This window comes from Oreochromis aureus, linkage group 3 (genome assembly GCF_013358895.1).
Source record: "Oreochromis aureus strain Israel breed Guangdong linkage group 3, ZZ_aureus, whole genome shotgun sequence".
Taxonomy (NCBI): Eukaryota; Metazoa; Chordata; class Actinopteri; order Cichliformes; family Cichlidae; genus Oreochromis; species Oreochromis aureus.
This window is the reverse complement of record NC_052944.1, coordinates 23,699,624-23,712,417: the sequence shown is the minus strand read 5'-3', so window position 1 is coordinate 23,712,417 and position 12,794 is coordinate 23,699,624. Positions and strand designations below refer to the sequence as shown.

General features: G+C 45.0%; 1 protein-coding gene and 1 long non-coding RNA gene across 8 annotated transcripts in view; one reads left to right on the top strand and one right to left on the bottom strand.

Annotated features, from left to right (window-relative positions):
- chd3 (chromodomain helicase DNA binding protein 3) overlaps window positions 1-12,794 on the top strand; it is a 61,934-nt gene that overhangs the window by 3,943 nt on the left and 45,197 nt on the right. For 3 of the 7 annotated variants that reach the window (XM_039609667.1, XM_039609666.1, XM_031749367.2), the window contains exons 1-10: window positions 130-644; window positions 3,199-3,326; window positions 3,431-3,619; window positions 3,714-3,841; window positions 5,389-5,627; window positions 7,035-7,174; window positions 7,320-7,449; window positions 9,521-9,690; window positions 11,382-11,651; window positions 11,763-11,966. In XM_039609667.1, the coding sequence (XP_039465601.1) occupies window positions 482-644; window positions 3,199-3,326; window positions 3,431-3,619; window positions 3,714-3,841; window positions 5,389-5,627; window positions 7,035-7,174; window positions 7,320-7,449; window positions 9,521-9,690; window positions 11,382-11,651; window positions 11,763-11,966 (1,761 nt within the window). In that variant the 5' untranslated portion in view covers window positions 130-481. Of the gene's footprint in view, window positions 1-129; window positions 645-1,117; window positions 1,553-3,198; window positions 3,327-3,430; window positions 3,620-3,713; window positions 3,842-5,388; window positions 5,628-7,034; window positions 7,175-7,319; window positions 7,450-9,520; window positions 9,691-11,381; window positions 11,652-11,762; window positions 11,967-12,794 lie in introns of those variants that run through there. The other 4 variants (XM_039609665.1, XM_039609664.1, XM_039609669.1 and 1 more) reach the window with 3 other exon arrangements.
- On the bottom strand, window positions 5,460-7,400 carry LOC120439020. The gene is made up of 3 exons (XR_005612326.1): window positions 7,268-7,400; window positions 6,533-6,615; window positions 5,460-5,594 (listed from the first exon to the last, which is right to left on the bottom strand). It is a non-coding gene; the product is annotated as an uncharacterized LOC120439020 (long non-coding RNA).

Here is a 12,794-nt window from a genome sequence, read left to right as displayed (position 1 = left end):
GAGGGGAGGGGGGGTCAGAGAGAAAAGAAACAAACAAGTAACAATGTAACTTACATGCAGTCACACACCCCTTTTTTTTTTTTGCTCCTTGTAACAATGTGTACGTTTTTGAGGAGGGAGGGGGCGCGCGGAGGGAGAAAGAGAGAAGGAGAGAGATAGAGAAAGGAGGAGGGGGGTGCGTTCTGAAATAATATAGTCAGCCATTTTTTATGTAAGGGGATTTTTTTTTTCTTATTGGGGGGGTTGTTAAAAAATAAATATAAGAGGGCGGCCATCTTTGTTGCTCTGCCTTGGTGTAAAATATTCCAAAACGCCCCCCACTTTTTCCTGAGCCGATTTGAATATTAAATAAATATCATATAATCGGACAAGAACGCGCTTTTTTCTCCCCCTTTCTTCTTCTTCTCCTTCTTCTTTCTCCCCCCCCTTTTTTTTTTTTTTTTTTTTGAAATACAAGGACGGATCCAATGACAGGGATATAATGTCCTCTCCTCTCCGGTCCTGTGAGGAAGACGAGGGCATGGTGGTTAATTCCGAGGGAGGAGATTTTGATGAAGAAGACGACGACGGGGACCTGGACGAGAACGCAAGCGACATAAACTCGCCGGCGGCGCCTCGGGAAACTGCAACACCAGCCGCGCCAGGTACAGTAAAAAACGGGAAACTGGCGGACAGGTCGGGAGCGCGCACACGAAATAAGAAATACACACACTCACGCGCGCTTTTTTTGCTGCTTTTCTTAGAGGCACAAATATAAGATAGAAAAGCGCGTGATGGAAGTGTCCGAAACCCGCAGATCTTCTTTTTTTAATCCCCCCCCCCCTCCTCCTCCAACACATCCCATCCAGGTCCACATCGGTACAGTAGAAAGCAGCGAGATCTCGAGTGCGCGCAGACAACAACAACAACAACAAAAAAGAAAGAAAGAAAGCCTCCTTTGACACTTTTTCCTTCCTCTTAAAAAAAGCCAGCCGCACTCAGGCTGCTGTCCTGTTATGGCAGCTATACGTTGCTGTAGGTGCCATATTTGCAGCTGCGAGAGCGCGCTGTGCAAGCACAAGTCCAGTTTGCAACAAAAACGCCACAAACTCACACACACAACCTACTGTATATGTGTTTCTGCTGTGTTGTTGTGTTTTGCACTTTGTCCTCACTCCACTTCCTCTTTGCGTCTAGCACATCCCGAGCAAAAGTTTAAACTGAACTTGGCACCGCTGTTGGGGCTTTGCCTCCCCCCCTTACTTCGTCGCAATCTCACTTCACAGCCGTGAAAAGTTGTTGAAAAGAAAAAAAATAGTCCCTTGCTTTTTTTTTATTGGTGGGGTTCTTGGACGTGCAGGACTTGCAAATTGTTTTTAAAAAGCAGAGGTCTGCGGGGGTAATGAGGTCGCCCTGAAGGACTGGCACACACGCTAACATGGACTCTCCTCTTGGCCGGAGGCTATGTATATATCTGATAGCCGTCTGGGGAGACGATGCAGTCATAGAGCCGGGCGGAGAGTGTGTGAAATCGCGGCGAGAGGCACAAACTGCCTGGTTGTCGCTGTGACAGGTCAGGACAGGACAGCACTGCCCCGCACGCCGCTCGTTTTCTTGCAAAGGTGCCTATTGTGCGGACCTGCTCGCTCGTTACCCGTATTAAACGTCTATTATCGGGCATGTTTGGTGCCTCGGAGCTGGGTGTTAGTGTGTCTGTGTCTCATTCTGTTTCTTAACCGCCCCCTTTCGCAGCAGCAACATACAAATATCGATCGCGTCAGGCGATTAATGACTAAATGACATTCTGGAAGTTTCTGTGGCAGTGAACTTGCTCGGGGGGGGGGCAGTGAAAGTGAAGGGTGCAGAGAGTGGAGGCTGGTTAACCACACTGCAACAGTGGAGATCAGATGCACGGCTGAAAGCTGCCGTCGTGGGCTGTACTGTGAGCTCTGGTTTGGATGTGACTGAAGCACAGAGTTAAAAGTCAGCTCGGAGCTCCGAGTGTCAGGACGGCAGCCTGCACAAATCATCCCACTGCGCTCTTTTTTTTTTACTTCATTAGCTCGAGGGCTCCGTGGACCTGCTGTCACGCAGTGCCAGACAGATAAATTAGTGTCGAGGCCTCCCGGCGGGAGGACCTTAACCCCATCGCGACCTTGTTTCCAGCAGCGGTCACAGCGGTGGTGGTCGGGGGGCCTGAGGGGGAGAGAAGTCGTTCCAGTTCACCGCTCCGGCGGCCTCTGAATCACCGAGCCCCGCGTGCGTGCCGCTGCCGCCCCCGGCTTGCGTTCAGCGGCTGCACGCTGCACGCAGACGGGGGAAGTGGGGTTGGCTGGTGGACGGGGTGGGAGTGAGGAGGAGGAGGGTGGTGGTGGTGGTGAGGGGATGGCTGTTGCTGCTGCTGTTGCTGGTGGTGGGGGGGAGCGCACACCAACAAAGGCAGGCAGACAATAAAAGCCGACAAATCGCAGCCTGTGAAACGGGACGAGCGGCTGGCTGCGACCGCAGCCCATATTTTGGTTATGCTTCAACGCTTTGCTGCTTTCTCCGTGAAGCCCGGGCTGCTATCTGCCTTCGTCTTCCTGTGTTTCTCTTGTCATTTCCAAGCCAGGTCGGGCTGCAGGTTAAATTGCTTTCTCCCCCCGTGGCCGCGATGTTTCCCACGTACAATCGGGAATAACTGGCCTGACATTTTCAGATCTTTTGCCACATAATGTCCGCTGGTTTCAGTTTCTGCACAGTGGCACAGACCCCTCTGAGCTATCTGAGGTTTTCAGACTATTTCTTCCCTGAAATAAAAGTTTTATAAATTTAAATCCTCCCTCAACTCATCAGGATGTATCCATTGATTATCAGCAACAACCCCACCACCACCACTTCCTCCCCCAGGGCTCGTTTTTTCTTTTTAACAAGGGTAATGATCACCCTTTGCATTGCCATAAACCAATTACATCCCCAGGCTGCTGCAACCGGCTGTCAAATCTACTTAGAGCCCTCTGACAAACTATCTAATTTAGCATGTGTCACAATTCAGACAAGGTCAGAGGTCAGCAATGCCACTGTGTGGCTATCGTGCAGCTTTGTTGTGTGCAATTATGTTCAGCGGGGATTAGCGGGCTTGTCGGGGAGCGTTTTGAGAAGATTAATGTTCAGCTGATTCTGATAGCTGTCTTTTCTTCCACGCTTTCTTTAACCCTCTCTCTCTCTCTTCCTCCTCAGAGGAAGAGGCAGAGCTATCAGACAGAGAGGTCCCGCTGAGGAAGAAAGGCCGGCCGAAGAAGAAGAAGGACACGAAAAAGAAAGACAAGGAAGGGAAACCTGTCAAAGCAAAAAAACGCAAGAAGATCGTGAGTTTCCTCGGCCTGTGGATTTTGGAAGTTTGACGACCACATTACAGCGTCTTAACTGCTCTTCTTCCTTTTTTGTTTTTCATCTCTCGCTGCATGCACAGGACAGTGATGTAGAGAGAGACTCGGATAGAGAAAGAGACTACGGCGAGAACTCAGACAGCATTGCCAGCGACTATGGATCTGGTGAGAAAAAGAAAAAGAAGAAACATAAAGAAAGGAAAGAGAAGAAAACCAAGAAAAAGAAAAAAGACGACGGGGATCGAGACAGCAGTCAGGAGGAAACAACGAAGGTAAAGACGTTTTCGCTTGACTCCCCAAAACCCCACCAGTGATCACTGACGAGTCCACCCTTGTTCACGGTCTGATGCTCTGCTTTCTTCTCAGCAACCGTTAGAACAGAAGACCTCGGCCCAGCTGGCGAGGGAGTGGGGCCTGGAGGATGTCGATCACATCTTCACAGAGGAGGACTACAGGGAGCTCACCAACTACAAAGCCTTCAGCCAGTTCATGAGGTACGGCCTGCTCTTTGTTCTCACGTGGGCGGGTGACATCAAGACAGCTAAACCTTCCCCAATAGCCTTCACAGATTAGGTTTGCTGGATGGTTAAATAGGTTCAGACCCCTCACTTCTGATGAGCTGTCGTCAGGTGGAAAAAAGGTGCTTGACATTAGAATTTCTCTCGCTTTTAAGGGTAAAAGACGAGTAAGAGTGCTGACGTCCTGTGGGAACGTTTGTCTGGAAATGTCGTGTCATTAGGCCTGTATTCAAAAGACATTAGTTCCCCACGCACGCTGTGAATTTGCACTGCAGGGATGCAGTTTGGAAATCTTTTGATTCAAACTTCTGTTTGAGTTGCAGAGCGGAGTCAGATCCCCGTTAGCTGATCTGATGGGAGTGGAAGTGCTGCTGCTAACTATGTGGATGTTGACAGTGTGCTTATGGCTTGTTGTTTTTATTCTTTACTCCCCCACAGTGTCTGCATCTACTGGTAAGCTTACTGTAACTGCTCAGCTCATGTGACGAGGCTGGTTAGGAGAGTGAGGATTCCTCGGCTTGGCTGGCTAACTTTTACGGAGCTCAGGTGCTTGAAGGTCTTGATCCCGAGCAGCTGTGGTGATACGGATGCCCACCTGGTCTGTTGTGGTGATGACAGAGCTGAGCCTCTAAGCAAAGTTCTTACCTGGCGTCTAGCTGACAGACAGAAAGGAGCTTTATGTGAAATATTTCTAAACTCGAGGAGAAGCTTGTTCATCTTGGAGATGCTCTGAGTTAAGGTGCCTCATGGCTTTCGTGGTGAGGCGTATTTTGGGCTTGGTGACCGCAGGCCTGATCCAAGATGTCTTGAAGAGATTGTATCTTATGACTGAAATGCTTCATTATTGTCCCTAATCTGTAGGCGGTGGCTAGAGACACAGAGAGGGGAGATCTAGTCAACTCTGTTTAGACTTTTGCCCCCTGGGACAAGGACCCAGATAAGCAGTAGAACGGATGGTTAGATACAATAGAAACATCAATAAACGTCCATATATGGTTGATTCTACAATACAAGTGCAAATGAAACAGTGTCACTGAAAGGAATTGAACCTATTAATACCAAATGAACCTTAATAATAATAATAATGTCAAAATAATTTGATACTTTTTGGTGAAACTGCTTCCTCTTTAATTAAGAAGAGCTCCTTCTACTAAAGCTGCATGTTAGCACAGGCGCCAGTAGCCTGGGTTGACTACTATTACTTGTTTCTGTCCCCCTGTGGCAGCTGTGTCTTTATCATCCCAGCTTTGTATAAATGAGACACCAGCCCCCGTGTTACATGTAACACTGTGTCAGCAGCAGCCTGAGCCTCGGTCTCTGGGGCTGACTCATACCTGCTTTGACTCTGATAAGTAATGTGTAATGCCCAGCGCCTGTTTATGTTGGAGAGCTGTTCAGCCAAATTGTCTGCAGCTGGTAGGAAAGCTAATTGACAAATGAACCTGCTGATTGCCGCTCTTGATGGAGGTGAAAGTTTATTAATTCTGGTAATGTGGTTTCACTCTCACAACGCTCTCTCTTAGGCCGATGATCGCCAAGAAGAACCCTAAGATCCCCATGTCAAAGATGATGACCATCCTGGGGGTCAAGTGGAGGGAGTTTAGCTCTAACAACCCCTTCAAGGGCAACGCCGCAGCTGTGGCGGCGGCGGCTGCTGCCGCTGCCATCGCTGTTGCCGAGCAGGTCTCTGCAGCGACCGCCTCACCTGAACCGCCACCTCAGCCTCCACCTATTAGAAAAGCCAAGACAAAAGAGGGCAAAGGTCTGTAGTCTTCCCGTTCCTGTACTAGGACCAGGGCAATGAGATGTTTTAGAGGCACATGATGAACACAGCAGATGTTGACCGATGTTAGGTTTACAGAACTGCGCAAAAATGTTGAGCCACCCCTCATTTCTTTAGATTTTGTTTCCAAGGAGCCAGATTTTTATGTAATTGTTTTTAAGTGGTCTTGAGCAATAGTTGTCCAGAGTTTCTGAAAGTATTTCAAAATCTCTCTTTGGAAACAAACTTTTAGTTTAATCCTTGTTCCTGATCACTTTCAGAGAAATGCTTTTATTTGTTTGTTTAAACTACTTAACACTGAGCTGTGGATCATCAAGCTTAAAAAGGCACCTAACTCGAGGGATGAACCAGCGTCGTGTCTACACATAACAGACAAAGAACCAATTTAAAATTTTATCTTTAGGCACTTTTTTTTTACAAGCATCTTGTCACAAAAAAAATTTATTTGTCCCCATATCTTTATTTGAATCTACAATAAAGATCACACAGTTGCACAGACATAAAATAGTAATTTTTTCACCAATGAGGAGATTGACAAAGAGGTATTAGCTGAAAACTTAGCATATCTCAGCATGGTGTGGAGTGTGTCTTCCACTTGCCCATGAAACTACAAACGGATGCCAGAAGGAGAGGTGTCAGGGCAAAATCTACAGCAGATGGACAGTATCTGAAAGTCGTGTCCTTAAGAAACAGGTAAAACAGTCACAAAGATCTGAGTGACAAACGGTGTCAGTGTCAGCTGTCTGTCAAGAAACCATTTTTAAGGAAGGGAAGCAGGGAGAAAAGACTGAGGTATGTCAAATTACACAAGAAAGCTGCATTTCACCCAGTGGTGTCGGAGATCTTGTCAAAATGAGTGGAGTTACCATTAGATCGTGCAATACCTGCAAAGCATCTGATTGGCAGCAGCTTCATTTTTCAGCATGACAGTGATCCAAAAAACGCTGCCAGTGCTGTAAAAACATACCTGGATAGAAAAACACACAGTGGAACACTATCAGTCATGGATTGGCCTCCTCAGAGCTCGGACCTCAACATTATTGAAGCAGTGTGGGATCATTTTGACAGAGAACAGAACAAAAGGCAGAAACATCAGCCTGAAGATGACTTCAAGAAATTACACGAAAGCTGACTATGAGAGTTCAATAAAGGGGGTCATACCAAATATTGACTTTCAAACTGAATAGAAATATATTTCCATGTATGTTTGCACATGTTCCCATTTTCCTAGCAGAATCTAAGGGTATGAGGGGTGGCTCGAGACTTTTGCACATGTACTGTACATGCTAATGCACAGCAGTAAACTAATGCTAACATCTCATTTACCTCTATCCCTTTTCTGATACAGCTCACTGATACAGCTTCTTTGTTACGCTGTCTATCCAGGTCCGGGTTACAAGAAGCGCAGTAAAAGTCCTCGAGTTCCAGACAAGAAAAAGGCTTCAGCTGTAGCCAAAGCTAAAAAGATGGCACCCATCCGTATTAAATTATCACCTATCAGTGCCAAGAGGAAGAAGAGCTGCTCGGTGAGTCTGAAGTTTAGAGTATTCGTGATACACTGAATCAGTGGAAGTTAAAAACAGAGTCGCTCCCTTTTGTTTTCCTCTGTTTCTTGTTACCTGTCTTTCCTCCCTTCACTCACTGCCCCCGTGCTTTCTTGTGCTCTGCTAGAGCGAGGATATGGATGAGGACGAGTCTGAGCAGGAGGACTCCAGCGTTCACAGCTCCTCGGTTCGCTCTGACAGCTCTGGCCGAGTGAAGAAGAACAAGCGCGGACGGCCTGCCAAGAAGAAGAAGAAAAGTAAGCGCGGCCTGCTTGTTATACGTACAGCACATAATTATAAATGATGTACAGCCTCCCTGTCCACATCCATCTTACAGCTCCACTGTTAAGTTTACTTTGGCTTATTGGAATCCAAAGGAATAATGCAGCTCAACTCTTCTGGTTCAGACAAGAATCTTCTCTCTTTGCTGATAAAAGCGTATTTAAAAGGATGAACCTGAGCTGGGAAACAGTATTAACAGCAGTGGAGCGATCACTGAACTGTGTGAGGGATGAGATAGGTAGAGGATGAAGGTGCTTCCAGCTGCAGATGAATACAGTTACAGTCTGTATACCCTATATATTTAGCAGCTATTTAACAAAACATATTCCGATTACAGGAGCTTGGTTAAAATGGAGACAAAGTGCAGATTTGAACAAAAATATTGCACAAAGTGAATAACTAGTCTTTTTATAGCCTCTATTTATAACCCAAAACTGGAGATGCATAAACATAAAACATTAAAAAAATCAAAAATAAAATGTTGATTTTCAGTAGTCTGGAGTGCATGGACATCCCCAAACACTAGCTTCCTCCTTCCTCCTTAATGCAGCTGTCTTTAGTTACTTCTTAATGTGTCTCTCTGCCTTCAGTTGCGTGTTCAGGGTGAGAAATGCGCGTTTGATCGGGTTGCGATCAGGTGATTGGCTCTGCTATTCCAGATGATTCCACTTGTTAATCTTCAATAAGCTCTGTTCACTTCAGAATTAATGTGGCTGCTTCTGTTTTCTGTCCCATCATCAATAAACAATAGTGCCCAGTGTCACTGGAAGCCACGTGTAAGCATTCATCACACTGCCTTTACCACATTTCACAGATTATGTTGATCATGAGCAGAAGGAGCTGCCTTCATAATTCTTTCTTCTGTTATTCTGGGCCAGATTAGTGTGTCCAAAAATGCTGTTCCTGAGCTGCGCTAAAGGGGTTTTTTAGACATAATTTGGTCAAATCTAACCTGAGCCTTTGCATATTCTGGGATAGCTTATGTTTTTTTGTTTGTTTGTTTGTTTGTTTGTTTGTTTTTCATTCAATCTGTTCTCAAGTTAAGATATGCTTACTTCCTGATATGTTTTCTCAGTTGGATGTTGACATTTCTTTACCATAGAAAGGATCCTATGATCGTCCACAACTGTTGTCTTTCCTGGACATCCAGGTCTCCTTAGGTAGCAGAGCTCAGTTGCTTAGGCAACCATCTATTGTATTTTGCACCCTCTCATATGTTAGTTTGCAGTATTAATCCCTCCCATTTAGTAGTTTCTTAAATTCGCCAAAGTTTGACTCTAATCTTGAAGTTGAACTAGTTTCACTTGCGCTGATCACATGCTGTGAGTTCACATCAACAGCTTACAAATGCAACTATTGGAATAAAGAAAGACCTTTTACATTTCAATTAGTGAAGAAATAACATAAAAATATAACACACGCCTTTTTCATAGACAGGTGTGTTTTGTGTGTGTGAATTACACTGAGGCCATGGAAAGAAGGCACTGTGTATAAAAATGACCTCAGTTTCTCAGTGATGAAAGCAGTATTTTGTTCAACTCCCCAAATGCAAACTGAGACTCTGCACTTAATCCAAACTCATTACATGTGTTTATAATGTGCATGTGTTTTGATATAAAGATAAAATAACAAAAGCTGCATCCATAGGCTAAATCTGACTGTTGTCACGTCTGATAGCGTGATTTCATTTTCCCAAGAAGGCCAAAACTTGATCATTTGCAAACCTTCTGCATTATAAGCATGCAGATGTGCTGCAAATCCAAGCATCTTCAAGTGTTTCACTTGCATTTTTCAGTTTTTCTTTCAGTTCTGAAATAGTTCAAACATGCAGCACGTACCTAAAACTTCACCCCATGTTCTTGAAAACGTCACGTACATCTCTCACATTTGACTGCACTTGTTTTAAGTTACACATGAAACTGCATGGTTATAGCTGGAAATGAAAAATAAGCAGTTCAGTTATTTGGGGTGAAAAACACAGAAATGGTTTGTGACCTTTTGTTGGTGCTTGTCAACTCGCCCTCTGCTTACTATCTCCCTTCCCAGGTGAAGAGGAAGGGGATGGCTACGAGACCGATCACCAGGACTACTGTGAGGTGTGTCAGCAGGGCGGGGAGATCATCCTGTGCGACACCTGTCCTCGAGCGTACCACCTCGTCTGCCTTGAGCCTGAGCTGGACAAGGCCCCCGAGGGCAAGTGGAGCTGTCCTCATTGTGTAAGTACAACTGCGCAGGAGCACATCTGCTCCTGTTTTTTATTTTCCTGTCTCCTTTGCATCGTTTTTATTCCATAACTTCTCTCCGAGCTGTGTGGCTACCTGAGCAGCAAAACACCTGTTATTGTTAGTTAAAGCTTGTTTTCATTTGTTTGGAGGATCAGATGAGTAGAAACCCAGAAATCTGAGCGGGGAAGTGGCTACGTGCAGACATCCTGCCTCAACAAAAAACTGTTGCCAAATGTGGGTGTAATCTATTCAGCAATGGCACAAATATTGCTCTGTGCTAATTTCTAGATGCTGTGAAGTCTTGGTATCAGATCTCTGAGATGAGTCAGTTAAGGTTCTGTGAAACTGCTCACGAAATTGCTGCAGGAGCTTTGACAGAAAACACCTGCAGTCATTAAATCCACTGTGTAGAATTTTATGTGATTGTTTTGACTGGTTTAGCTTTTTAGTTTGTTTATGAGTCACTTGTTTTTATCTGTAGGGATGACCTGGTATTGATATCGAAAGTGTGAACAAAGTGAGCGATACTTGTGTTTAAATGTCATTTAGCTAACTGACTGGAGGAGTGGAGAAAAAGAGGGAAAGGGCATGCACTGGTGACAAACAGGAAGCTGAAAAGAAGCTTTTTACCTGCTGTTTTTTCAGTGCAACTCTCAGGTTTATCTGAGTCAAGTATCCCTGAATGCCAAGAAGTGGTAGGCTGGCATCTAATTTGAAGGAGAGCTGTATCAAAGCAGCATAACTGTCACACTCAAGGTGTTTGTTGATGTGCTAGTGAGATACCTACACTTTGAAAGGTTTGGGGATTTTTTCTGGTCCTGTTTTTTGGAAAGTTTCGACTCCCCCGAGCAGGTGCTATAAGACAGTCAAAATTTCCACTTCATTAATCGTGAACATTTCAACAATCAAAACAAATGCCATGTTTTAGATATGTATGCATTATTCAAAAAGCAATGATTTGTAATGCCGTGTAACCATTCTACAGTGTGAAAGTCACTGGTTCTTGCAAATAAACAATTTCATATTCTCATTTTATTCTGCACAGCAAGGCGAAAAGCTGCTTGCTTTCCTCTGGAGTGTTAGCTCCCTATATGTCACCAGGCTACATTTACAAATTGGCCAATGCCGGTTTTAATATTGTACTACGGTAGTTGCCAAAGCTGTGTTTTATATAAGATTGGGTCTGTAGTGACTGAGATAGCAGACATTTACTTTAACAGTCAGTGTTGCACAGGGATAGTAGACCCCAAATATGGGTAGCTGGTACTGTAGCTGTTACATAAATCAGGTATTTCTTTTTTTAACCTTTATTCACCCAGAATAGGCTCACTTGGAGCAGTGATCTATTTTTCACAAACTCCATCCTTCACAGTCACGGAGGCCTACTTAAAACAGCACCTGAGCAGCTCCAGCAAAGGTCCTTCTCCCTCTTATCTTATGTCTCACAATCATATTCCCACTTAAGGCTATAAGAGTCAATGGGAGCCAGGACTCTCAGTGCAATGAACAGCTGGCAACATTAGCAGATTAAATTTTTTCTTTAATCTCTACTGTGAGTCATTAATATGTAACCACAACGTTCTCAATAAGCATCTTGTGGTTGTTAAAAGCTCCTTTTACTTCAGGATGTGTTCAGGATGTTCTTCAGTTTAACAGTTTTGTTTTCTCTCGCTTTCTTTCAGGAAAAAGAGGGAATCCAGTGGGAAGCAAAAGACGAAGACTTTGAGGATTTTGAGGAGGACAGCGAGGACAGAGTGATATCAGAGGTCGGCGTGAGGGTCGCCACTGGGGCGGAGGAGGAAGATGACGACCACATGGAGTTCTGTCGGGTGTGTAAAGACGGAGGTGAGCTGTTGTGCTGCGACACCTGTACGTCTTCCTACCACATCCACTGTCTGAACCCGCCGTTGCCTGAGATTCCCAACGGAGAGTGGCTGTGTCCACGATGCACGGTCAGTTGATGCTCTTGTCACAGTATTTTTTTAATCTACACCTCACAGATTTCCATCCTCTTGCTTAAATAAACTGCCAGATGTGGTTTTAAAAATGCATTTTTGCTCCAGTGTCCGCCAATCAAGGGACGCGTCCAAAAGATCCTCCACTGGCGATGGGGTGAGCCTCCACCTCCCATTCCTGTTCCACCCGCTCCCGACGCTCCACCCGACGCCCCACCACCGCCACCGATGAAAGGCAGGGCAGAGAGGGAGTTCTTTGTAAAGCTGACCGGTCAGTCATACTGGCACTGTACCTGGATCACTGAGCTGCAGGTGAGTCTGGAGGTCACAACCATAAATAATGGCAAGTCTGTTTTCTAGGGATTCCCCCTCTTCGGTCCAAATATTTCTTCTTCTTTTTTTTTTAGCCACACACATGTGTCAGAGTAATGGACCAGACAGCACATCTGTCTTTTTAATCAAGCTCCTGCAGCCTAATTTACATCCCTTTGACAACATACTGTAGCAAAAATGTAAATAAAGTAATTAAATTAAATTCACAGTAATGCTCCCTATCAAATAACTGATATTTCTTTTACACACACTGGGCATCAGGTATACCAGTACAAAAATATGTAAAAGTCAACACATGGCAGCAACTCTATGCCTCTAGATACGTAGACACGATCGAAACCTGCTGAAGACGACACCAGGCGTCACTCCTGTCAGCTAAGAACATAAAACTGAGGCCTCGGTTTACACAGACTCACCAAAACTGAACAGCAGAAGGTTGAAAAAGTGTTGCGTGGCCTGATGAGGTCTTGATTTCTGCTGTGACATTCAGATGTTAGAGTCAGAATTTTTTCAGCTGGCAAATCTGCAGCAGCTGTGTGATGCTATCAGCAAAGTCTCTGAGGAATGTTTCCAGCATCTTGTTGAATCTGTGCCGTGAAGAATTAAAGCAGTTCTGAAGGCTAAACTGGGTCCGGCCCAGCAAGGTGTAACTAATGAAGTAGCCAGCTCAGGTATTCAGCCTGGTTTGTTGTTGTTAAAAGACTCTAGCCTGGCTCATTAGCTAATAACCAAACCATTAACTTTTGCTTGCCCACACTGGAGGAGAGGTATGAAAGAGAAAGCCCACACCAGACTCTATTAAACTGA